This window comes from Schistosoma haematobium, chromosome 4 (assembly GCF_000699445.3).
Source record: "Schistosoma haematobium chromosome 4, whole genome shotgun sequence".
In the NCBI taxonomy this organism is placed as follows: Eukaryota; Metazoa; Platyhelminthes; class Trematoda; order Strigeidida; family Schistosomatidae; genus Schistosoma; species Schistosoma haematobium.
In genome coordinates, this window is record NC_067199.1 from 38,188,361 (window position 1) to 38,215,078 (window position 26,718).

At 32.9% G+C, this 26,718-nt stretch overlaps 1 protein-coding gene across 2 annotated transcripts in view; it reads left to right on the top strand.

Annotated features, from left to right (window-relative positions):
• Positions 1 to 1,141: 1,141 nt before the first annotated feature.
• MMD2 (Monocyte to macrophage differentiation factor 2) overlaps positions 1,142 to 26,718 on the top strand; it is a 34,790-nt gene continuing 9,213 nt past the window's right edge. For both annotated transcript variants that reach the window (XM_051216346.1, XM_051216345.1), the window contains exons 1-4: positions 1,142 to 1,263; positions 2,656 to 2,895; positions 16,846 to 16,920; positions 21,285 to 21,389. In XM_051216346.1, coding sequence (XP_051066923.1) covers positions 1,238 to 1,263; positions 2,656 to 2,895; positions 16,846 to 16,920; positions 21,285 to 21,389 — 446 coding nt within the window. In that variant the 5' untranslated portion in view covers positions 1,142 to 1,237. The remainder of the gene's footprint in view (positions 1,264 to 2,655; positions 2,896 to 16,845; positions 16,921 to 21,284; positions 21,390 to 26,718) is intronic.

The following is a 26,718-nucleotide window of genomic DNA, read 5'->3' on the forward strand; positions in this document are numbered from 1 at the left end:
ATAGGACGAAACGGCCGTCCAGTGCTTCCAGGTTTTCAATTGTGGTGGTCTAAAATCAATCGGTTCATGATCTCAACCTTCTCGAATTCACTTGATGTGCTCGTGCCATATTGACCGATACTGTTCATTAAAAATCTGTAGTCGACACTTTGTGTTTACCTTTGAACTCCTACGCTGCCGGGCATTCTTTAATAACTGTTATCAGGGCAGCTGATATACGAAGCCTTAGCAACAGTCGTGAAGATAATTCACTATGCCAGATCACTTTGGTGCCCATCACTGAAGATGCCATGGATATTCAGTACTTGATTTTGCTGTTATCCACAAAACATTTTTAATCGAAGGTCTCAAACTCAGTCAAAACAAATTTGAGGGGTGAAGATGTTCCGAAAAATATTGGGGAGATGATCAGTGTGTCGAGAAGTATATGATCTGAGCTAATTTATAGTTGAAAGAGATGGGTGACACGGAGTGCCAAGTTGTGACCTGGTGAGAATGCCTGACCGAGCGCCCTCAGCAAAACCGTGTCCAGAGAAACTAATGACGTTGCCATCAGCGCTGACGACTTTAACTCACACTCAAGAACCGTTTGCCTTCCTCCACTTGAAACAGTCTTACCTGATGCGTGCCTCGTGACCACTCACTACTATTCTCACTATTATTTTGTATGTTATATCCATGACTATTTGTTCAACTTGGCAGTTCACACCTTTAGCGAAAAAAATTCATTTATTAACTCTGTCCTTATCTTCTCTTTACTCATCTTCACTTTGAATTTTACAACTCTTTATATTCTAGCAAACCAGTCCCTTACATTTTACTATGATAGCTATTGATCCTAGTAAATTCACTAGCATATAACAAGAGCACCCAAGATCCCAACTTTGGGGAAATTTAGAGAAAACGGCACAAAAACCACAAAATTTCCCCAAAGTTTACTATAGCGGCTTCCCCTAAAATTTCCCCAAAATTGGGAGCTTGGCACTAATATTCGGTGAATATTTCATCTACGAGTATTAGTTCATCCAAGAGGACAGAATACCCACATTAAACGACATCGAAGACCTGGGACCGTAATTCATTGTCAAAATAACGAGCGTAAAGCAATAGAGTGGTTAACCTGAGCTCGTCGCAAGGTTATTGGACACTCTGACCCTGAAGTTTCAAGGACAGATGGATAAGGTGCGAGTTATGAACTTGCTCACCTATGTTCGTATAGTTTCCGCATGAAGTTCATATGTGCAACATGGGGAGAACTTGGAGGTATGTAAACATATTCTTAAGTGATTTTTGTCATATTTTGTGAATTATCGCCATAATAGGCAGTTTCCCACGTTTATCTTACCAACAATATGTACTTTCTTTACGAACTCCTTAATTCTCGGCCATGAGATTGTGCATCCGCTTATTAAAGCCCTTCAAACTTATGGGTCTAATTGCTGTGATGTAAAGATCATTCTCTGTTATTTTTTATACTCTAGTCTGCAGAAATCAGACTTCTCGATCGTTGGTTGTTATATTCTACTGAAACAGGATTTGTGTGAATGTTCATACAGAAACAAATATTTAAATTAATGAATTACAGCCCCACTATGTATAGGTTTATTCCAACAACTGTCATGCGTGTGGTGATAACAAGTTATCCGAGGCTGAAATAAGGATCCTTATTGTCAATCGTCGACGATTGATGAATTCAAGAACTAAAGTGATATGAAATCAGACAGTATATAAGGTTGGGTATATTGCATATTCTTGTGGATTTATGTTGGCGCAATTAATTTCTGGTCGATTTGTCTAAGTTCTGACCACGAACCATGATTTAGTTAATAACATTATTTCTAACTGTTTCTACGGAGCTCAGACCAAGTGAATGCATTTATAAACAGTTACCATCATTTATCATAAATATATTTAAATTTCCAACTTTTCATATCCTAAGCACGAAAGCCTGGTGATTCAAAAGAGGTTAAACGTGGTTGGTAAGTATATATGTCGTACGAGATTTGATTCTATCTACTCAATGCACCCATTGAATTCCTGAACATCTCAACAAAATAGACTGGTGAGGAGTAGTAATGCACAGATATAAATGCAACCGTTTACCAATAGAGTGGTGAAAATTAGATTCAAAGTCGGATTTTCTGACAGTAGATATCACCAGTTTAACTTACTTTTAAAGCATTTGGCTATAATCAACGGATGCTCTGGATATTCTGTGACTCATTAAATACAGACTCTAACACAGTCTTGTGTTATTCGTGGTTCTCTTGCAGAGATTTAACTGGTTTCGTGGAAGTGCTTAAAAATTGAGTTTACTCCCATGGTTTTGAGGTGTTTTTAATAAGTTCGTACTAACTACCAAATGTATTGATATTTTGAATTGTATTACTTTAGTAGGCAAGTTTTAGCATATCACTAGCTGTTTGTTTTGCAGAGGAACACAGCGTTTCAAAATGATAGGAACGTTTGCAGTTGTACATTTTTCATCTCAATTAAAAGCACTGTTAGCTATTGTCATGTTATTTATAACATCCCCTGACTACAGTTTTACAATGCTTAAGGTTTACTATAGTATACTCAACATACATTTTTCCTTGACGTAGACCATGTTTTATATCTTACAATTGTTTAACTTTTCTCCTGGTTTGATAATAGATGGAAAAATTCTCCAGCTCAACCTGGTAAAGCTTATCATCCAACGACGGTTGAACATTTAGCTAATTGCATATCACACGTTCCATGTGTTCCACTTGGTGTTGCTGGAATGATTAGACTGTATTCAAAGGCAGATACATATTCTAAATCAGTGGCGGCAATCGTTTATGGTCTTGCCATTGTCTCACTCTTCTTTGCATCTTCTGTCTTCCATTTGTTCTCTTTGTTCTATATTAATGGGTAAGTTTAGCGTATTATTAGAATTAGAATATGGTAAATATGGTTAAAACTAGTCACTTGGAAATTTTTTGTGAAACCGCTTAAATTGGTAGTTTTTTAAAAGTGTGAATTACACTTTCTTTAACATAAAGCCCACATCTCTGACCTTGAGTGATGAGGTTTCTATATGTATCCGTATTCGGCAGCTATATCTTTAAGTGGCTTCTCTCATGAAAAAACCATACCAAATTAATTCAATGACATATTTTTGGCATTTAAAATAACATTTTTTTACATGATTTTCTCACAAAATGTTGCATTTTTTAATGATAATTAATTCCGTTTATTTTAAAATCCCATCAGTTTTACTTACATACTTGTGTCATCCTAATATGTTAGGTTTGTTAAAACAAATTCAAACTTATTGTCAGTTTTAATAGTTAACAGAAGTCGATTCTTGTAAAGACATCTTATATTTATTGCGATTCTTATCCTCCTAGAAACTTTTGTACTATTTAACAACTGCCCTGGCTCGTTTGCTTGTTATGAAAACTTGTCATCTGTCTTAATGAAAAGTTTACACAGTGCAAGCGATATATATATGGTATGATATTCATACGAATATGTTCATAGGCATAAATTCATACATCACTTCTCCTGCATGGAATTTTAAAGCTGGGAATTATTTATTTATCACTCAGAATAGATAACAAGTCTTACATTCTTTAGTCTACACTATCGTAAATTAGTAGCAGATCAATTATCTTTATATTTATATCCAAAAGTGCAATTTATTCATCAGCTTAGTTTATTCGGTAGACATTTTATCTACACTTTAGGCTTTTCAGTAAAACCACAGATACTTATCAAGGACTATTTTTCATTGATAAATTTTATTTACTTGTATCATCTATGATATGAACCCTTTTGTAAGTTGGATGGATTATGATTTTGAAAGAAGGGACCTTCATTTCTTTAGGCTGATAAAAAATGAATTACAATAATAGATTTGTTCGGGATCCTTTTCTCATATAGTAGCATATGAATAAACGAATATATTGTTTGTAGGTGTTTAATAATAAACTATGTCTACTGAATGAGTAAGAATAGTTAATAGATCTGTTTCATGTAAGCAGTTTTCAACCTTATAGTCTGGCGGCTGTCATACTGCCAAAAAGATCATAAGATTGTACATTCTTTCGCATAATTAAAACCTGGAGTTAATGATTGAACCTCAACTATGATTGGTTTTAAGTTATAATCTATCTTATTTTAGTTACAATAACCTTTGATTTCTACCTAATTCATAAACAGCATCTACTAATGCACTAAGGAATTAACAACTAAGTATTTTAACAGTTGAATTCATGAGTCGACCTAATTCAGACTTTCGATAATGCAATGAGAAGACGTAGTTTATCAGAATTATGTGATATATTTGCGCATTACATTTCGAACAATCTGATCACACATATACTTGTTAAGAACATTTATATATGAAAATTAAAAGGTCAACTAGACATAATTCTGATAAACTACGTCTTCTCATTGCATTATCGAAATTTATCAAAGGGACTAATTGTTCTAATTCAGACTACCAATCAGGAATCTCATACTAGGACAAAACGGCCGTCCAGTGCTTCCAGGTTTTTAATGGTGGTCTAGCTTAGATCGATTCATGAATCCAACCATTAAAATTACTAAAATCTCCACAAATCCCCATTCTGGAAATAAATATTTATTGAGATTTCAGATAAATCTGATACTTAAGGTCGACACAAACCGTTATTTTTATTGTCAGTGTAGTTTTAGAAAGTTGCTTAAATAGATCAAAACCTTTGTAGGAAGTATGATATTCCTACTATTAATATTCAGCTTTGTAATATATAAATTTAGGTCTCTTTTTGAGGTAGTGAATTTAAGACTTATGGAAAATTTACAAATGCTCTTTGGAATTTGTTTGCAGATAATATACCTTAGTGAACAGAACAGGCGTTGGGACAGTCGAGTGTGTCTGACACAAAATTACAGGACTTGTTGTAATAAAATCTAACAATCATAAAGTAAATGCTTAATTTGCAAAATGTCCATCAATTGTCTCATAATGACCCAGACTTCATTGTTCTTGCATTTTCATACAAATTGCATTCTGTTTCCATTCTTTACTGTTCGATCCTCTTGTCTCTCTGCTGCCAGACATTCTGTTCATGACTAACATCATCTACTACTTATGTTAATATAAGTAGCGCACACCACAATACTACTATAAATTCATGTCTCCGGTAGTGCATGGGGGTTCCTCTGGTCGTTTCAACTAGTATGTTGATTAAGTTTATACTGAGGATTCAATATATAGTAGTAAATAGTTTATCATTGAGTAAAGTGTCTATTGTTTTATCAGTCTTTATCAAATCTAGTTTCTGCATCATGGACTAGCATTCAAGGTTCGAGATCTAGAGTTTGTTGCCTGTTCAGCCCCTAATTTCGTAACATTCATCTGGATTTTAATTGTTTTTAATGATTATCTAACTTCCATTGACTTGTTATCAAACCCACCTCCAAGCCCTTTCTAATTAATATTATATTTTCAACATATGTCACCATGATTATCTGAAAAATAACAAGAGAACTGTAATACATAACGGTTATTTCATAAAACTCGTTAGCAAAAATTTAAAAGGTCACTAAGATGAATTTGTTATATATATATATATATATATATATATATATATATATATATATATATATATATATATATATATATATAAGAAGATCGATGAAAAGAGAACGAGAACAGTAAATGATTGGTGGGGAAAAGAAGGGACAGTCAAGTCTCAGATGATTGATTGACATTTTGCAAATGAAGTATTTACTGTATGGTTCTCAGATTTGACAAAGTTATTCATTTATGTTCGAATAAATTTGGTTGTCCTCGATTGTGTTCTCGTTCACTACAATACTCGTTCAGCATCTTTCTTGAAGAATGTTCAAGATCTCGAAACAGTTAGTTATTATTTGGTGATTGCAATGTATTCTAAAAATTGGGCGTTTCTGGTAGAAAAACTATAATTCTAGAATTATAATTGAAGTACAATTATCTGAAAACAGATGATATAATAACAGTTTATAAATCGAATGTTAACTTGTATTTCATTGAATTCCTGTACTGAAAACCTAGAAACTTGTAATTAAAGAAATATAAAAATTCTACAAGCGAACTGTCAATAACGATTCAGCTTACTGTTATCCTCAAAAAGTAACTATCAATATTTATCGGTTCTTCATTATTCTTTCTTCTTGTCGAAACACAGACACTTTCTTCTTAAAATGCTATTCTTATTATCATAAACATTTTTTATTATTTTATATTCACATAATATAACTTCATATCTGCTTGCCAAATTACATCCACACTTTATCGTCACTAATCCAGGAATGTATTAATGAATAGTTAAAAATGTGATAAATTTTTTGTTGGTATAATTCATACTATGAATCAATATTTCATCTGACAACAGTCTAGATATCAGGGTCTTTGTTTCTATCTACTGGATAAAAATGTGACTGAATGATAACTTTGAGGTAAGACGCTCCGAATGCACATATAAGAAGGGTACTGGGTTCGCGTTTCACTATGAACATTAACAGCGAAATACAAGTACATCTAGTTGATAAGTCCCAAATAGGACGAAACGTGCGTCCTTAATCATTGAACAGTTTGTTAGTGCTTATTTAGTTACGGATGTACTCATCTAATCAGTAGTTATGTATAAATAAGTGTCCTCGACCCTAAGTCATATATTTATTGTATGAAACTGCCAGTGATATTTAACAATTTTCTTTCGTACAGAGGTCAATGGAATGACATTCGAACTTTGTATTTAGTAATTGCAGATTCAATCATTTAATAATGAAACCTTTTAGGCTTCTAACTTTATGTTTACCTTATTTGAACTGCTATACATGTAAAATAAGAGATTATCATCCACTTATTTTATCCTATGATTATTGATAACTAGTATGATCCATCTGTATTCATTGTTTAGTCAATTTGCTAATATCTACTAATCTAACAATATATCTCCATAATATTCAAAATGATTACTTACCATGTACAAGTGATTACTGAAATAAAATTCTACTATGTTATTTACCGCTATTGATTTGTTATAAATTGAAGATTTTCTAATGGAATCTCAGTTGACTTCTTTGTATTTCTTATTGAAATGAACTATTCATATGGTACATTTGATGTTTGATTCAATTTCACTAGTAGTTTACCACGATTATAATCAACACTATTAAGGCTATTTTATAGGAAAACATTTGAAAAAAAGAAATTCAACACTATCATTTTACTCTTTAACTATTTATATTATTATTATTATCTAAAAGCTGCAATTAATACTATATACTGAAGTAGTTCATTCTTGTCTATCTGTTCATTCATTTTGGGGTTGTTTTTTAGTAACTTTCCGATGGTAGCGGAAATGTTAACGTTGACATGAATATTGCTATTGCATATTATACATTAACTACTGAATTGTAGTAGTATGTTTCCTTTTGTTAATGATCGACTTAACAGCGCTACTATATATACACTATATATATATAGTACATATCACTGTATAAAGTAATGATGATAATAGTGTAGTAAATTTCCTAGAGAATGTAAACTTATTATGATATCAAGATTATTTTGTTGTTGTTTTTTTGTCTGCAAAACATCATTGTGATAGAATTGTCATGGTTCATACACCCACTTCCATTTCTTAGCTTCCATTAAGGTATTTGCTGTTATCCGTTTTATTATGCAAGTAATGGTTAACAAGATCTTGATTGAATATTTTCTCGTTAGTAAATTAATACTATGGTTTTCTTGTTTGTACTAATGTTTTCAAACAAAAAATAATGATATGAACTCAACCTAATAGACTCCATTAATTGTCACTTCTCTACATATTTCTATCCACCGACTGTTTCTAAATTATTCTTGTTAAGTTTGTGTTACTCATTGTCATCCATGTATTTTGGAGTTGATCAAGTATGTAAATAATCAATTCAAGTGATCTTAGAGTTACTTTGGCGGTTTTTACTTCCCGATTGCATACTCTGTAAATGAGCACTTCTTTTTGAGTGGCCTAGAAAGAAAACTGGATTGTGAGTTTTATTGTTATCTTGGCAAGTTGACTGCAGGACCCGATAGACAACTGCTTGAGATAGGTCACACATGGGCTTTTCGCAAGAGGTTCTTGATGTGTTGGCTCCGCACTTTAGAGGCCTTGTTGCATGCAATGAAAATCTGTAGGGTAAAGTGAAGTGCACTAATATTAGAGTTGACCCTTCCTAACTCTTTCTCCCTTGAGGAAAGGCAGCATTGCTGTAGATGTTGGTTTTCTAAGAGAAACGTTTTTTTGCAATTACACTCCAATGCAATCATCAATATGACTTTGATTTTGAACCTTAAGTTACTGCTTTTAGTTTTGCCTTTCTGGAATAAGTGTTACAGTTCATATTGTCTCGATTAGGTTATCACTACAGACAAGTTAGGCTATCACATCAAGGCAACAGCTACAGTCGATATGTAATTACCCCGTAAATTTCATGTTTCACAATTGATTGATCACTGGGTGGCGATCATTGTCATGCGTGTCTAGTCCTTATTAGTGCAGATCGAATGCTATCGATCATGTTGCAATGTGGCCAGGGAGCACCAGTTCCCTCAAGATTACAGGTACATTTTACTCACGAGTGCCAAGTAGCACGAAACCCGAATCCAAGGGTTTCCTGTCGACTACCTCCAACCACCATCTAACCTTCATGTTTATTTGAATTTCATTGATAGTTTGCTACCTGGTATACCAATAACTCGATTTAAAACTAAAACAGTACTTTTTCACCATACTAACCGGATAATCTTGTTAATTTGGTAAGATGTATGAAATATACAAAGTTTTTTTTCATTCTTGTCTGATTGACAATGTAGTACAAGCTTAACAACCTAGATCACTTAATTTACTATTTCATTCTGAATAATCTCTTATTATCTTATGAATTTTGTACTGTTATTTAACAGTAATTCTATTACCATTAAATATATATATATATATAGATCAAATATTCCCTTGATCGATCATTATTATACTTATGATCTGATCCAAATTTTCATCCATTCAATAAATTCTGATTTCAAAATCAATAAAATGAAATATTTTCTTCCTTTCCTAATTTTTCATGAAGTCAAGGTCATCGTTGAAATAACTAAATGTTTCCTCATTTCTAAGTACCTTTATATTACATCTTTTTGGATCTTAAGAATTTTCTGATTATAAGTGTGTGTGTGTGTGTGATGTAAATGATTATGATTATTTTTAACCAAAGGTAATTAGTTATATGTATCTATTTGGAATAGGATTCGTTTGTTATATATATATATATATATATATATATATATATATATATATATATATATATATTCAGAGATTTCTTTTTAAGTGATTTATCCATAATATTTCTTTCCTATTCATCTATTTATTCCTTTTTATACCTTTAATATAAACTCAGTGAATCGATTGTCGAATTTTTGTTTTGTTTTCCCCCAAAAACTAACCAATCAAACATGTTTCTATCATTTAGAAATTTATCATATCGTCAATCTATTTATGTATCTAACATTTATCAGGATACAAGCTGACAAGTTATAAGTGATAAGGTAATGTAAGCGTATGCGCTTGATTTGCTTTTGCTTTTTGTTTTGTTTTGTTTTGTATGTACAATGTAATATCAGTTGAGTTAAACAAAATCATTGTTAGCAGAAAAATAATAATAATTTTATGCCCAATTATTTTATTGTATTGTAATAAAGGATTAGTTGGGAATATTTCAATCTCTAAATTGAATAGATTCCATTTCTTAATTAACAGTATTGGATATATATTTTAGATACCTGGTATAAAGTTATTCAGTAGTATGTGACCAACATGTTATTACAAAGTCGAATATTAAAAATTAAATTAACTCATTCACGAGATATTTGAGAGCGAATGATATTTTATACAATTGTGTAAACCCGGACTCTAGGTAGAACAGAATTCAAACCTTGAATTTAGTGATTGAAATTCTTAAGAGTAAATAAGTAGCTAAATGATTACATTGATTGAGTGTTTCTATTTTTGCCATAACCTTCGAATTTACAAATAATTAATGTCAGATTATTATAATCATCATGATACGTGTGAATGTCTTCTGGTATAGAATGATTGATGTGCATTGTTGAGAACAGAATTATTCAATGATTTCTTGGTCTTCTCATCTAACAAAAACATTGAAACTAACAAACTTCCAAGTACATCAGTTCAAATAAATGGTATTTAAGAACATATTTTTAATTATGAAGAGTTATATTGTTGAACTTCTGTTCTTTGACTCGTATAGTAAATATATCAGCTTGAATATGATCACAAAATCCTGATTCATTGTGATTCTTATAATCTAACAATATATTTTTTTCAGTATAGGGTTGGGGAGCTTATTAAGTTTTTCATTGAGATCATGAACTGATTGATGGTAGACCACCATTGAAAACCTGGAAGCACTGGAAGGCCGTCTCGTCCTATTGTGGGACTCCTCAGCGGTGCGCATCCAAGGTCCCTGCCGGCGAGATTCGAACTCAGGACCTACCAGCCTCGCGCGCGAGCGCTTGACCTCTATACCACTGAGCCGGCCGGCATCCAATGGTGTTAAAGTTTAACTTCAACCAATCCATGAATCTCGCGAGGCGGGATCGTAGATGCGCTCTGCTAAGGAGTCCTGCAATAGAACGGAACAGCCGTCCAGTGCTTCCAGGTTTTCCATGGTCGTCTGGCTTCAATTGACTCGTGAATTCAACTACTAAAATAATATATGATTATCTCAATTATAAATCAACAATTTCTACAACCCTGTACTGATAATCATACGTACGTTAGAATGTGATTAGTGGTTGTATGAAATTTGATATCACTTTTCACATTATAATTAACTGAGATTTATATTTGATGGGAAGTATGGAAAGATATTGACTGAAGTAATGTTAAAAACCACAATGAAAGATATTACTGGTGTAAATGGTTTGCTTAGATTGCTGAATTTTTACAGGTCATTCCACTTAGTTCGAAAACCATTGAAGAATTGCAATCACTGTATAGTTATTTCATCCTAATATGGGACTTTTTCTTCTATATTCGTGACTCCATCGGTGGTCTAACCAAAAGCCTTTAGGTCTTGCGGAGAGCACCTAAACTTTGAAGTTTTAGAGCGAAGGTATGGCCAGTAAAACTAACCACGTATCGTGTTAAGTCCCATTCTAGTATGGAATAGACGCGCAGTGCTTCTCGGTTCTCATTAGTTTCCAAACTAAGTTGAATTCGTGATGCTAACTATATAAAGGAAATCACCTTGATAAAATGTACAAAATCTTCACAAAACCATGTAAATAAATTATATGACATACATTCACTTGGTATTGTTTACTTGGATCTTCCCATTGATGTTCAGGACTGAAATTGATCAGTCTCTTATTGGCATATGTGCATACTCTACGTATTGCGTCGATATTGCCTTAATTCACAAACATTCTAAGCAAAGATAGATAGTGGCTAGTAGTGGAATGTATGACTCGCGTTTCGTCCTATTTGGGATTCATCAGCTGGATATATCTGCATCTCAGAGTTAATGTTCACTCTGTGACTCGAACCCAATAACATTCGCTTCAAATGCCATCGTGTTATCCACTTAGCTACTGAGTCCTGATAGCCACTTCCTACAGTGCTGAGTTCGAGTCCCAGAGTGAACATCAACTCTGAAATGTGGGCACATCCATCTGACGAGTCCTAAATAGGACGAAACGCGCTCCCTAGTTTCCATTACTCTAGCCACTATCCATCTTTGATTAAATTCTATAACAGTTTTATAACAATCAGTTTATAGAATACCAGTCTAATTTCTATTCGATCATCTATCTAACCATAAGAACTATTTCTTGTTTGTTAAATTCCCTAACTAATATATTTTTAAAACAAAAATACTCACATGGTTATTCATTTACATTTTTTTACATTTTCCTCTCTTATTTTCTTTGTCCTCTTGTATTCACCCTTACAAATTCATTACCATTTCTGAACAGTATACTAATACACTAACGATAAAATTTGACATTCTATTTATGTTATATTTAGACCATTTTATGCTAATGTTTCAGCTATTAGAAGAAATAGAAAAAAAGGATATTCGTTTAAGTTATTCTCCAAGTACAATTTGTGAAATGTCATATACATTAATAAAAGATAAATTACATTTCCCTACTTTAAATTTGTACATAATTCATAATTATTTAGAAACTGATTAAGGGTTATCTCCCACACACACACACACATACAACCTTTTTTTTAAAGAATAAGGTAATGGATTATGATTAGTACTATTACCATTTTTTTGTAAAACAACTGTCATTAATTGTAATTTAATGTTTCAACTAAGAATATAGTTCGAATATTTGCTTCTACTTCTTAATGGAAAAGTAATGTGACAAAAACAATTATATCTAATCACTGCTTAGATGTTAATTATGAGTTACTTAATATGAAACATTGTGGTATCTAAAGGTGTATTTATGTATTTAATCAATCCTATGTTATGCCACAGGTATATGGTGATTTGTTACTTTTTAGCTGCCTATAGCGTCGAAAGATACTTCTTCTTGTGGGATCCGGAAAAAAACTGATTTAGGGTTGGTCTTGATAACCTGGGAATATTGTCCGTTGGATAGTTGCTTTTATGTGAATGGTTTTAGATTTGTTAGCTATATACCTTGAAGGCCTAATCGCTAATATCAGTAACCTGTGGGGTAAAGTGAGGTATGATAGTTTCATGGTTTAAGTTTCCTAAACCATCCTTTCGTTAGTGAAAAGTAAATGTTTCCGGAGATGGTAGCTATCTAAGAGAAACAGCTTACTGTCATCACATCCCATTATATTGTGACTTTATGTCCGGCTTTTTATCACGTGATTTGTCCACCAATCAAAATGCGACTTATGCAATCTTAGCACTGTACCAAAGCAATGACGTTCGACCGGTATGGGCAGCCTAGTGTCCTTATTGGTCCTATGTCCGCCTAGCCCGTCCACTTGAGTCCAGAACACCAATACCAGCTTCCACTATACGAATCATATATTTCAAACATACTATGTTTATATATCAAACAAACAAACCGCAACTCACTATAAAATAGGAAATAACATTTGTACACAATAAAGCCAAAAAGTGGCTGTGAACATGGGAGGCAGTAGTTAACAAACTGAGCATAATTTAGGGACAGTAAATAGTACAATAATAATTTATAGGTCAAAATGAAGCTTATAATAAGAGGGATATAAATATACATAATCTGATTACTGAATAATTATACAATAAGAATATTTATAGAATATTAGTCCATTAATAGTCCTCGGAAGTTACCCGTAATTTAATCTTCACTAGGATATAACACATCACAGTTGGCCGCAAGACATTACCTTGAAGCGTTAACTTTCTGCTTTTGTCATTACTGCTATTCGGCTCCATTGTCTGACATGGTAAGATAAAGAAACAAAAGTTTCAGCCAATGTAGTCTGATTTAAGTGATTGATTGATTGATTTGAACACATAAAGATTGGTACAAGGGGGCACCAAATACATATGCGCCACACAATAACAATGAGGTTGTCAAGTGATAGAGAATGTAAAGTTTGCATAATAAAAGGAGCAATAACGAATAGAAATTAGTGTATGAATGTAGCTTGCTTGTGTTATCACATTAGAAAAGTCCGAGTACCACAGTCGGAGTATGTATATGCATCTGATTATTATTTAAAATCCAGTGATCACATGTGACCTTATATTTAAAATTGAATGAAACTGTAAAGTCTATGAAAAGTTTGGATTAGCTCGGTTCTCATCCTGTGCTATAAAGTAAAATCAAAGTAAATTAGCGACATTCTCAATAGATACCAGCTTAAAAACGGACATTAATGACAAAAATACGATTTTTAAAGTGATACATAGTTCTCCGTACAGAATTAAGTATCATGAGAGTGACTCTGTTTATACAGGATAGATATTTAGACATTTGCTATTGAAACTGACAGATTTCATACTCTTTGAAGTTGAATCAATAACAACATAGCATTCATTCGTGAAGACAGTCTGAATATCAGGAACTCAGTTACTCAAACTTTTACTACTAAAGATATGAACATCATAACCGTTGGTCAAATTAACATCCATCTGTTTTCAGAGGACAACACGTTGAGGATCTTGAGCGAAAGCTAGCGGATTCGAATCCTAGTGTGATCATCAATACTAGAATACAAATGCATACAGGTAACGCGAAGAAATGGGATAAAACACGTGTCCATGTTTCCACAACTAGCCATCATCTATCTTTTTCAAACAAAAACAATTCTAGTCATCATTTGTACTTTTAACCATTACGTGTAAAGGTTATTTCGAGGTTATGTGTATCGATAAAATTAATATAAGATTATGAATATTCTTCGCTACTTCACGTGATTATTTTACTGAAAGAAAGAAAGAAAGAAATACTTTCCAAATTACTACAATCTAATCTTACAGGTGGATCTTCAATGTCAATCTTCTATTTTCGCATCAAATGTTACGTACATTTGAATGCAAATTTACAAACCAGTAATATTGATGATAATTGGACATAAACTAAATATTACCTTATTCCAATCAGTCACACTATTTAATATACATGTTTGTTGTCGACAAAATCCACATCGTGAATTAGAAATACTCAAAATTCTAAGAATCCGTTTATCTCATTAGATTAGTGGATTCGTGAATGATATATCAGAGTAACTAATCAGTTTTGTAGTGAATATGTGTTTTCAATGTTTTACAATGCAGCATGTGTGAGGATAATTTCAACTTCAGTTACCAATAGGTAATCGATTAATGGTAGTTAAAAGTGACGTATTCTCACCAATAAACTACATATTCAAACCACGATCGACTCATGTTAGAAACAGTTCTCACACACAATATAAATCAGTGTCAAATACATAGATCTTAACTCTGTAAACAAGTAGTCTTTGATTTGTTCATAACTTATTGTATTGGAGGGGGTTTTATTCAATTATTGTGTTAAATGGTAAACTTATGATTCATGTGACCATAACCTTTAGACTGTAATATGGAACAGGTAATATACCTCTTCAGTCTCATATCACATCCGTCTTAATTGTGGAAGGAAGGCCTGACAGTCCTCTCGTTGGTACTTTTTTATATTACATATTTCGATAGTTAGTCATCCACTAATATTCACTCAGTAATTTGATTTTGTTCAGTAATATAAAAGATTGTGTAATCGTTTAAGTTCACTATGATCAGTAGTATTCATCACGTTCCCTGTTCTTCGTCATATGATAATGAGAGACAGCAGTGCAAACTAATATGTTTAGTGTCATTGTTTAGATCTTCTCACTCATACCATGACTCAAATTTATCCGTGAAGTAGGTCAGTTAGTCATCATCGTAACAGTCTGGTGCAGACAAGAAAAGTTATATAGATGTAGCGTTTGTTAGATGATTGAAAGCAGTCGATAGGTAGCCGTCTTTTCATGTTTTTAATTGGCCAATACTCATCAACAATGCTTATCTTCAGTGTTCATATATTCGTGCAATTCATGGGATTCTGATCCGTCTCGTCCAGTGGCCATGGAAATCTAATCACTACTGAGGATTAGATAAGAATAGTTTCGTTGTCATTATTGTTGTTGTCTTTTTTAAACCAATTATCCTATTCAGGTTGGACAAACAACTTCATTCTAGTAGTTATATCTGTGGACAAGACAAACATAATTCAGGAAATTATTTCTTGTTTCTGTGAGAAATTCAAAATCAAATCGCTTTCATCGTTCATCACATATGCGCGATAGATTTACCCTGGTATAGTGTCTAGAACGTTCAGATTTGTCATAATGGCGTAAAATTAACAATGTTAAACACATCAAATATTAACTTTTTATACAGACTATATAATACTAGATTCGACGACTTTTCTTATTGTAGTTTATGTATAAAAAATTAGCAAATGAAATCAATTTATTACTGATTCATTGAACAATGGATGGGCTGGTAAAGTTGCAGTCCCAAAATAAATGATGATTATCCTTCATGACTTCTTTATATCATTACGGAGACAACGATTTTTCTTTTATAATTTCCTTTCCATAACATTCCTTCAAATTCACTAATAAAAACTTGATAGGCGAAGACCAACTTACATGAAATTATTTGTTGTTTATTTATCATTATAACTCTGAAGAAGATTCTATAGGAAACAACTATCATGATTCACTTTGTTTCCAGATTAATCGGGTTATATTATAAAATTTCTACACCATTAGAATTAAAAAACCGATCAGAATCCTTAGAAAATTAATGATTCTCCTAAAATCACTAAAGTGTAACAAGTATCGTTCGTTATGTTGCAAAATACTTTATTATTTTCAGGGACTATTCTAACTGTCTGAGAAGTGGCTAGAAAACCACACGATCATCTCCAAGGATCATTCAACCACAGTATGCTTTCACCCTATCGTTTAAACTAACACTATTTAACACTAATCCTCGTACACACACACAAAAAAAACTACTACTCAAAACTGATTTCATAGACGATAACTTAGTAGGATGAATCTAGTGTTATTCGAGTAATTTACAAAATAACTTAGTTAATTTCCAAGTCATATCATTGTGATTGACGTACTTTGATGAACGTCTTCAGTCCATTGATTAGCTATATATACGTATATAATTCAGTATTAGTATCATGAAGGTTCTGTCTTGTTTAATAAGTGAACTACCCTAATCATCTTGATTTACAATCAACTTTTTGTGTTGTTTACATTTCTGCTCATAAAATTTTAGGCGTTTACGTTCTACACTCCAACTCTGTGACAGAATTGTTATATGCTTGTTTATAGCAGCCTCATATACTCCATGGTAAGTTGCCTTCTATTTCAGTAATCATTCATCAACTTATGCTTAACGATGTCCGAGTTTGAGTGCAATTTTTTTCACTTTTTTAACTAGTTTCAACTCTTTCAATCAATATATTCTCATGAAAGTCTGTATTTCATTACAACGTGTACTGAAGACTGTGAAGTTGTGGACTGTGACCGAGTTAAACTTCACAACAATTTATTGTGTTACATTTGTTCACCTTCTCCACGTTTATTAATTCCATACTCACATAGATGTGGAGAAAACAGATTATATAACTTTCTCTGTTCGATGGACAGTAGCGACAAGAACAATTTTCTTGTGAGCACTTAAAGTGTAAACGTAAAAACACTTTTCTATTCTTTTGGATATAAAATGACATCTATCTGCCTGATTTGTGAAAAGCAAGTGAAGTCACTGTGCAATATGATTGCTTCATCCATCCAAGAGATATCGTCAACCTTAGATAAACACAACCGTTATTGTTGAAAGAATTATGGCACAACTGAGAAAACATATTTAAATTAATCAAATAAAGGATTCTGCTTTTCTGCAGTGATTCAAAATTAGTTTATTTTACAAATCCTTTTCACGACATATTGATCTTAAGATCAATGTTGTTGGTTCCACTAATGGTGTATTCATAATAACGCACTGTTGACGAGCTCCATACTGAAACAAGCATCCATCCCTCACTCCAATTGACATTAGTCTGTAATATATATTTTTCAGATTCACTCCAGTCTTTCTATCGCACTCTTATCACTATCACTGACGTTTTCTTCTTGTTGTGTTTTTCATTCCATTGTATTCATATTATGCATTTGTCGTGTGATATACATCGACTAATATTACATTAGTTACATCTTATCTCTAGAAAGTTCTAATTCAATCCAGCCTTCACAAGTTTACAAATGTGAAAAGTATGGTTTCAATTACTTTGTTTTCGTTGACTTTAGAATAAAGAAAATATGTTTGTTTTTGTCTCTTTATCTTTTCATTAGGTTTCCATTATAAAATAATAATGAGATTATTAATTTTATAAATTAGGTCAACTTCAAAATGGGTGTTTATGTACACATTATCTGTTAGTTGCTAGTGTTCATTGTTTTCAGTTGACCGCGAAATAATTTAAAACTATTTATTAAGTAGCATGACTTGAGTCTCTCTCTCTCTCTCTCTCTATGTGTGTGTGTGTCTACCTCTATCTGACTTTCAGTCTACTTTCATAACATTAGTTATTTGTCGAATCTTCACTTTGATTTAAAAGTTATTCATTATCAACCTAGAGCGTTGAACGAACGTGTGTCAGAACGAATTCCCATATCACATTAGCACAATGAGATGAAATCAACAATGAAATCTAAGTAATGTTATGTCAGTGATCATTTGAACGGCTCAATATTGGTAATGTGGTTTGAAAAGACACAATGGAAACGTACATATGAAGGAATACTGAAATACAACTTGTAAAGGAGTGAAATAGAGTAAATACATTTGTGCCATTGTGACCGATTCTGAGACTTGTCATCCGAAATCTGCAATAACTAATCGTGGCTATCGCACTGACCTCAGTCACGTAGTAGTCTGTATCTACTAATATGGCACAGATCAACAGTCAATAACTTCACAAGTCGTAGTTTGGCCACCGTCAGCTTTCTTCCATATTACTCCCAACACATGTACATTGTCTTGTATGAGTTTTGTTGATATCTTATTAGTGTTGCAACAGTAGTTTACTATATCCTTGATAACAATATAAGTAGTTTGGAAATAGAATTCACATATATGATATGATGTTGAAGACAAGAACAAAGTCTGATTATGAGAGATTAGTTCGATTGTAGAGTGATTGACTTATTAGTTATCATACCTTCTTCATATTGTCTATTTGTTAAATAATTTCTGGTTTTGTTTCTTCTTGTCTTGAATAATTTGTTGATAATCAAATTGCTTTTTCAGAAGGAAAATGCATTCCACTATACTTGTTTTCTCACTTAATTTCTGTTGTACATTTGTTCCAGCACTTCTATCTTGTGAGCAAATGTCATCATTCTATCACTTCGTTTTGTTTTGTATTTTGATCAATCGAACAATGTTCTCTACATATTTGTCTCTACGACTTTTTGACTTTTATTTATGAAGTTATTATTCATATCAACATGATTGTAATTAGTTGAACGAATAGTTTTTTATGTCATCTCGTTGAATCTGATATCTTTCATGTCACCATTAAAAAGTCTCTAAATGATGCACGCAAGAAATAACACATTTGTCTATCGATTTCCCAATTATCAGTTTATACTAATACATTGTATTGAGCATATTGGAATATCGAATTACTTATCTTGATAGTTGGAACATTAATGAATGATACTATGTTGTTACCATATACATCGATGACAAAACACATAATTGAAACAAGGTACAAAACTGACACCATTACAGCTTTTAGAACGTTGTATAGAAATTGTGAGGGACGTATTCTGAAGTTTATAGGAACCTTGGCTATTCGTAAATCTAAACCCTCGTTATGTCTTCAAAAACAAATTTGTCGTAACGTTGAAGTTACCTTGGTAATACTTAAGTCATTTAATGGCCTAGGATAATGCGATAATTTCCTATTCTTTCTATACAATGTTAATTTTCTCTCCCTTTTATTACTTCGTTTATCTGAACTTTCATTTAATTGACCTTTATTAATTTTCATATAAAATGCCTTGACATGTATATACGTGACTAGATTGTTCAAAATGTACAGCGCAAGTGCATCACATTTCTCAGATCAACTTCGTTTTCTCATTTTTTTTACTTACGCCTGTTACTCCCAATGGAGCATAAGCCACCGACTAGCATTCTCCGACCCACTCTGTCCTGGGCCTTCCTTTCTAGTTCTATCCAATATTTGTTCATTCTTCTGATATCTGTCTCCATTTCTCGGCGTAATGTGTTCTTTGGTCTTCCTCTTCTCATTTGACCTTAAGGATTCCATGTGAGGGATTGCCTTGTGACGCAGTTGGGTGCTTTCCTCAATGTGTGTCCTATCCACTTCCAGTGCTTCTTCCTAATTTCTTCCTCCGCTTGGATCTAATTTGTTCTCTCCCACAGTTGGTTGTTACTAATAGTGTCCGGCCAACGGATCCGAAGTATTTTGCGTAGATAGTTGTTAATAAACACTTGTATCTTCTGGATGATGGCTTTCGTAGTTTTCCAGGTTTCCACTCCATACAGTAGAACTGTTTTGACACATGTATTGAAAATTCTGACCTTGGTGTTGGTTGACAGTTGTTTTGAGTTCTAGATGTTCTTCCGTTGTAAATATGCTGCCCTCACATCTGCATCAGATCCACCGTGTTCATCAATGATGCTGCCCAACCGTCTTCTCATTACTCTATCAAAATTTATAAAAAGAAGTTATTGCTTTAAATGTTGTTACTCTATTTTACTGAATGTTTAGCTTACCGCTTACATAGTTGTTTGTGATATTAGTAGGTAGTAGTAAAATTGAGTGTTCAAATAGTCATGACATTAGTTTATATTATAGTTACTGACTATTGTACCGAGCCTTGTCAATACATGTAAACTTCGTTGAATTCTTGTTTATAATTGTAATTTATGATGGAGAGGTTGAGTTAATTAATACTCACTTTCGAATCATATTTCTTTTCGTGGTGATAGATATTGTTATTTCCACTTCTTTGCTATTGTTTTTTACATTTTGTTACGCTTTTTACTTGTTACGCTCTAATTCGTAGGTTGTTTACACTTAAGTTAGATGATTGAGGGTAGTTGAAAGAAAACCTTACACCTAAGTTTTTTGTTTGTTCAGACTTGTCGATGGGCCGTACCTTCAATGGTGGGGGAAGTAGTGGTTGTTGCGCTGTTTGGACCGGAGTTATCTAGCTCCATAGTCTAAGCTATCCGCACCACGACCAAATTTTTACAAGATTGAGATATTTACAATTGATTGATCATTGTGCCGACAACCTTTGACCATTCAGTATCCCAATATAGCACAGGCGATATTGAATCACGTAGACTAGGGATCACATTACAATTTGATCAACAGGACTCGATCAATCGTACTATGAACTAAACAAACATGATATTTGTCATTACTCGATAGTCAATCAATTATTTACTTGACTCATTAATTGAACTATTCGTTCATTTATTATTACATCTATCATGTTAATAAATTCTTTAATCTTATAATGTTGATGAAACAACTATTACTGACTAATTATCTGAATGGGTTTAGTTTCAATGAGATCTTTTAAATTAAAATAAAATCTTTCATTTCACATATCTACTCAATGTGTGAACTCATAAATATATGTTTATCTATATATTCTTCCTTTGAGGTTGTTATTACGTGATTTCCATGCATCATGGGGTTTAACTACACTGTGGTCTGTATGGATTGCAGCAATTTTCGGTGGTGCATTCCAATATGTTTATCTAGATAGGTGAGTAGAATATGTCACATTGTGTTTTGCATTATTTCAAAATTTCACTATATATAAATCGGGAATATTTCAAGGTGTTCTTTGTTCTTCAAAGTCATCAAAATAACCAATTGCTAGGAACTCAGAAATTTTTTTTTACTGAATTCGCAAAAAAAAAGAAAAACAATAGTTCTTATAGCTCAGCTATCAACAAGATATTGATTTTACCAACCAAGTAATCATTATGAACTCAATGAAACAATATTACTGACTATTAGAACATGTTTCTTTACTAAATGCATTACTGTGGTATAAAGTTATAGAAAAAAGAACCCAATAGAATGAATTTAGAAATTCTGATACAAATGCATTTACCTGACGAAATGCGGATTTTGAAACAAAGAAATAAATAGAAATAGAAATTGGTTAACAAATAGACAATATGAAGAAGGTATGATAACTAATAAGTCAATCACTCTACAATCGAACTAATCTCTCATAATCAGACTTTGTTCTTGTCTTCAACATCATATCATATATGTGAATTCTATTTCTTTTACTACTTTTTTACTTACGCCTGTTACTCCTCGTGAAGGAGCATAGGCCGCTCACCAGCATTCTCCATCCAACTCTGTCCTGGGCAATCCTTTCTAGCTCCGTCCAGTTGTAATTCATCCTTTTCATATCTGCTTCTATTATCCGACGCAATGTGTTCTTTGGCCTTCCTCTTTTTCGCTTCCCTTCAGGATTCCAAGTTAGGGCTTGCCTCGTGATGCAGTTTGACGATTTGCGTAATGTATGTCCTATCCATTTCCATCGTCTTTTCCTAATTTCTTCTTCAGCTGGAAGTTGGTTTGTTCTCTCCCACAGAAGGCTGTTGCTGATGGTATCCGGCCAATGGATGTTGAGTATCTTGCGTAGACAGTTATTTATAAATACTTGTACTTTCTTGATTGTGGTTGTTGTAGTTCTCCAAGTTTCAGCTCCATACAGTAGAACTGCCTTGACGTTCGTATTGAAGATTCTCACTTTGATATTGGTTGAAAGTTGTTTTGAGTTCCATATGTTCTTCAATTGTAGGAATGCGACCCTTGCTTTGCCGATCCTCGCCTTTACGTCTGCATCGGATCCTCCTTGTTCATCGATGATGCTTCCCAGGTATGTGAAGGACTCTACATCTTCCAGAGTTTCGCCATCAAGTGTGATTGGATTGCTGTTCTCCACTTTGAATTTGAGAACCTTAGTTTTCCCTTTGTGTATGCTGAGGCCTACTGATGCAGAGACTGCTGCTACACTGGCTATTTCTAAACTACTTATATTGTTAAATAAGAACTGTCGTCTAAATGTGAACGAATAGTTTCACAATATTTGGGCGCCGAGTTAATTTGAGACATTAAAAAAAGAAGAATATATTTGTAACATCTCAGCGAATGAATTTTAAGTAAATCCAACGTTTCGCCTGGCAATCTGGTCCAAGCTTTTTCAAGGAAAATATAATCAAACAACAAAATTATCGAATATAAATAGGTACCATGGTTCTTCGGTTTACTGTATACTGAATAAGTATTTGCATTAATGTGTAAGAGACATGTTTATATGAAAATAATATGAAGAATAATAAAGGTTAAACAAATAAAAGTTCATTTGAAAAATAATCAAGAGGAGAGAAAGAATAAGAGATTGTCGTGTTATCCTAGGCCATAGAATGACTTAAGGATTACAAGGTAAATTCAAGGTTATGACAAATTGTTTTTGTACACATAAGGACAATGTATGTGATTATGGAACCAAAAACGTGTTAAGACAACAGAATGTGTTTATACGCAAGTGATGTGAGAAATTTCATTCAACTAAATATTGACTTCGGTCTGTGTATATTAAGAAAAACAGATCATTTTTATATATGAAATGAATCAAAAATGCCACAGCCTGCATTAGATGAAGATAAATAAGATAAGTAAACAAAATAAAAGAGGAATGTATATGTAATTGAAGTCGTGTGTTATTTTAATGTTCCAGTCAATTGTTTAACATATTCAGATAAGATAACGGATTTGAATCATTGAACATATTATCTATCAATTAGTTACTATTGCATAGATATATCAAATTGAAAAAAAGGAGATCAGGTTTACTTATTAATTATTAGTTGCCATGGAACAGCTAGTTGTATTCCATCTCTCCTATTAATATTGTTTGAATTAGCCCATATATGTAGGGCTTCGGCTGTTAGTCGTTCTTTGTAAGAATTGAGTCCTTTTTGAATGATTCTCGTGCCATTGAAATCAACTGTATGACCCGATTCAATCAAGTGTAATGCTATCGCTGATCTGTTCTCAAGCTTTTTTTACATCACTTGAGGATTTAGGAATGTGCTTTAAGTACAGTTTGTGTTCCTTCACCCTCACATTCAGTTGCCTAGATGTTTCACCTACATACGTTCCATTACAGTCACTACATTTTATTTCATAAACACAATTCTGTTGATCATCCTTGTGTATTGGATCTTTGATTCTTACTAGTTTTGATCTTAGAGTATTGTTCGTTCGAAAGAATACTCTCATATTTTGACGAGTTAAAATCCTTCTGATGTCTTCTGAGATACCTTTACGATATGGGATCACTACTGTGTTCATCCAATCTTGCTTAACTCTTTTTAAAAAAATATCATTCCGTTCTTCATTCTTAATTATTCTTTTAATAAAACCTTTCGGATAATTATTCATTAATAGCGTGGATACAACTAAATTCATTTCCATTTTTGTATCATTCGGTTCAGTGACAAGTTTTTTGACTCTGGTGATCAGATTTTTGGCCACTGTCACTTTGGTCGAGTGTGGATGCGCAGACTTAAAATCTAAAAATTTCCCTGAATATGTAGGCTTTCGGAATATATTAATTTTTAAACAATCATTATCCTTCCTTTCAACCAGGCAGTCTAGAAAAGGTAATCTGCGTTCAGGCGATTCCAACTCTTTAGTAAACTTGATTTTGTCATCTAAGCTGTTGAACCGTTGAAATAGTTCGTCTAAACCATCTCGTTTTATAATGACAAAGGTATCATCTACGTATCTTACCCAAATTTTTGGTGGAATGGAACACATTGAGATAGCAATTGTTTCCAATAAATGCATGAATAAATTAGCCACAATTGGAGAGACAGGTGATCCCATAGCCACACCTTCTGTTTGTCTGTACAGTACTCCTCGAAAAATGAAAACCGTCGAATGTAAGCAAAGCTCCAACGCTCTAATAATGTCTGAGGGGTCTAGAAGACAACGCTGTTTAAGATCAGTGTCAGAATCTAACAGGTTATACACAATATCTAAAGCTTTTTTAGCAGTAACATTAGTGAACAATGAGCAAACATCAAAACTTGCCATTATTTCATCCTCTTCTATCTGAATATTACTGACAATGTTTTTGAAATCATTAGAATTTTTTTATTCCATATTTTATTACGCTTTCATATGGTTTAAGAATTTTGGCCAAGTATCTAGAAAGATTATAAGTTGGTGAATTAATGTAATCAATCACAGGTCTTAGTGGTACATCTGTTTTGTGTATTTTTGGTAGGCCATAAAATCTACACGGGTTATTGCTTTTCGGATATAAAGAGAACCATAAAGATTATCCTAGTTTGGGCTTTAAATTCTGTAGCAATTTGGCCGTTTCAGCTTTCAACTTATTTAAAGTGGCTCTACATTTGCTCTTCATGATTTTTTCATACGGTCCATTATGGAGATGTTCATTGACTTTTCTTTCATAGTCAGAATTATTCATAACAACAGTGGTGTTTCCCTTGTCTGCTTTCATAATAACAATTTTTCTGTCTTTCCGTAACTGTTTTAGGGCATACGTTTCTTCTTTAGAGATATTAGGCGTATTAGGTTTTTGGTTCAAAATTACAGCTGCGATTTTAAACCTCAATGTATTTGCCTGATCATCCGGAACATTGTTTAAGGCAGGCTCGATCAACGGAATAATTTCAGAAGCCGAAATCCGTGTTCTGTTCATATTGAAATTGAGACCTTTTTTAAGTATTGTTATGAAGGATATAGTAAACTACTATTGCAACACTAATCTAATAAGATAACATTAAAACTTATACAAGACAATGTACATGTGTTGGGAGTAATATGGAAGAAAGCTGACGGTGGCCAAACTACGACATAGTATTAACTTGTGAAGTTACTGACTGTTGATCTACGCCATGCTAGAAGAAACGAAAACTTATCAAATCCAGCGTTGTGTAGTAATGTATAAAAAGTTAACACAAATCTGAACGTTCTAGGCACTATACCAAGGCACATCTATCGCTCATATAATATGATGAACGATAAAAGCGATTTGATTTTGAATTTCTCACAGAAACAAGGAATAATTTCCCTGAATTATGTTTGTTTTGTCCACAGATATAACTACTAAAATGAAGTTGTAGATAGTAGCGAATATCATCCGATCGAAAGTTCGTAGAAGATTATACTCCACAGTTGTTTGCATTATTATTTGTCCAGCCTGAATAGGATAATTGGTTTAACAAAGACAACAACAATAAGGTCTATGTATTTGACCCTGAGTTATATTGTGTGTGAGAACTGTTTCTAACATGAGTCGATTAAGGTTTGAATATGTGGTTTATTGGTGAGAATACGTCACTTTTAACTACCATTAATCGATTACCTATTGGTAACTGAAGTTGAAATTATCCTCACACATGCTACATTGTAAAACATTGAAAACACATATTCACTACAAAACTGATTAGTTACTCTGAAATATCATTCACGAATCCACTAATCTAATGAGATAAACGGATTCTTAGAATTTTGAGTATTTCTAATTCACGATGTGGATTTTGTCGACAACAAACATGTATATTAAATAGTGTGACTGATTGGAATAAGTTAATATTTAGTTTATGTCCAATTATCATCAATATTACTGGTTTGTAAATTTGCATTCAAATGTACGTAACATTTGATGCGAAAATAGAAGATTGACATTGAAGATCCACCTGTAAGATTAGATTGTAGTAATTTGGAAAGTATTTCTTTCTTTCTTTCTTTCAGTAAAATAATCACGTGAAGTAGCGAAGAATATTCATAATCTTATATTAATTTTATCGATACACATAACCTCGAAATAACCTTTACACGTAATGGTTAAAAGTACAAATGATGACTAGAATTGTTTTTGTTTGAAAAAGATAGATGATGGCTAGTTGTGGAAACATGGATGCGCGTTTTATCCTGTTTGACACTCAAACTCGTCACCTTTCATCAAATACACCAAATGCGTCATCCACTGATACCAATTTGCTTGAGAACTTGATTAATGTTTAAGATGT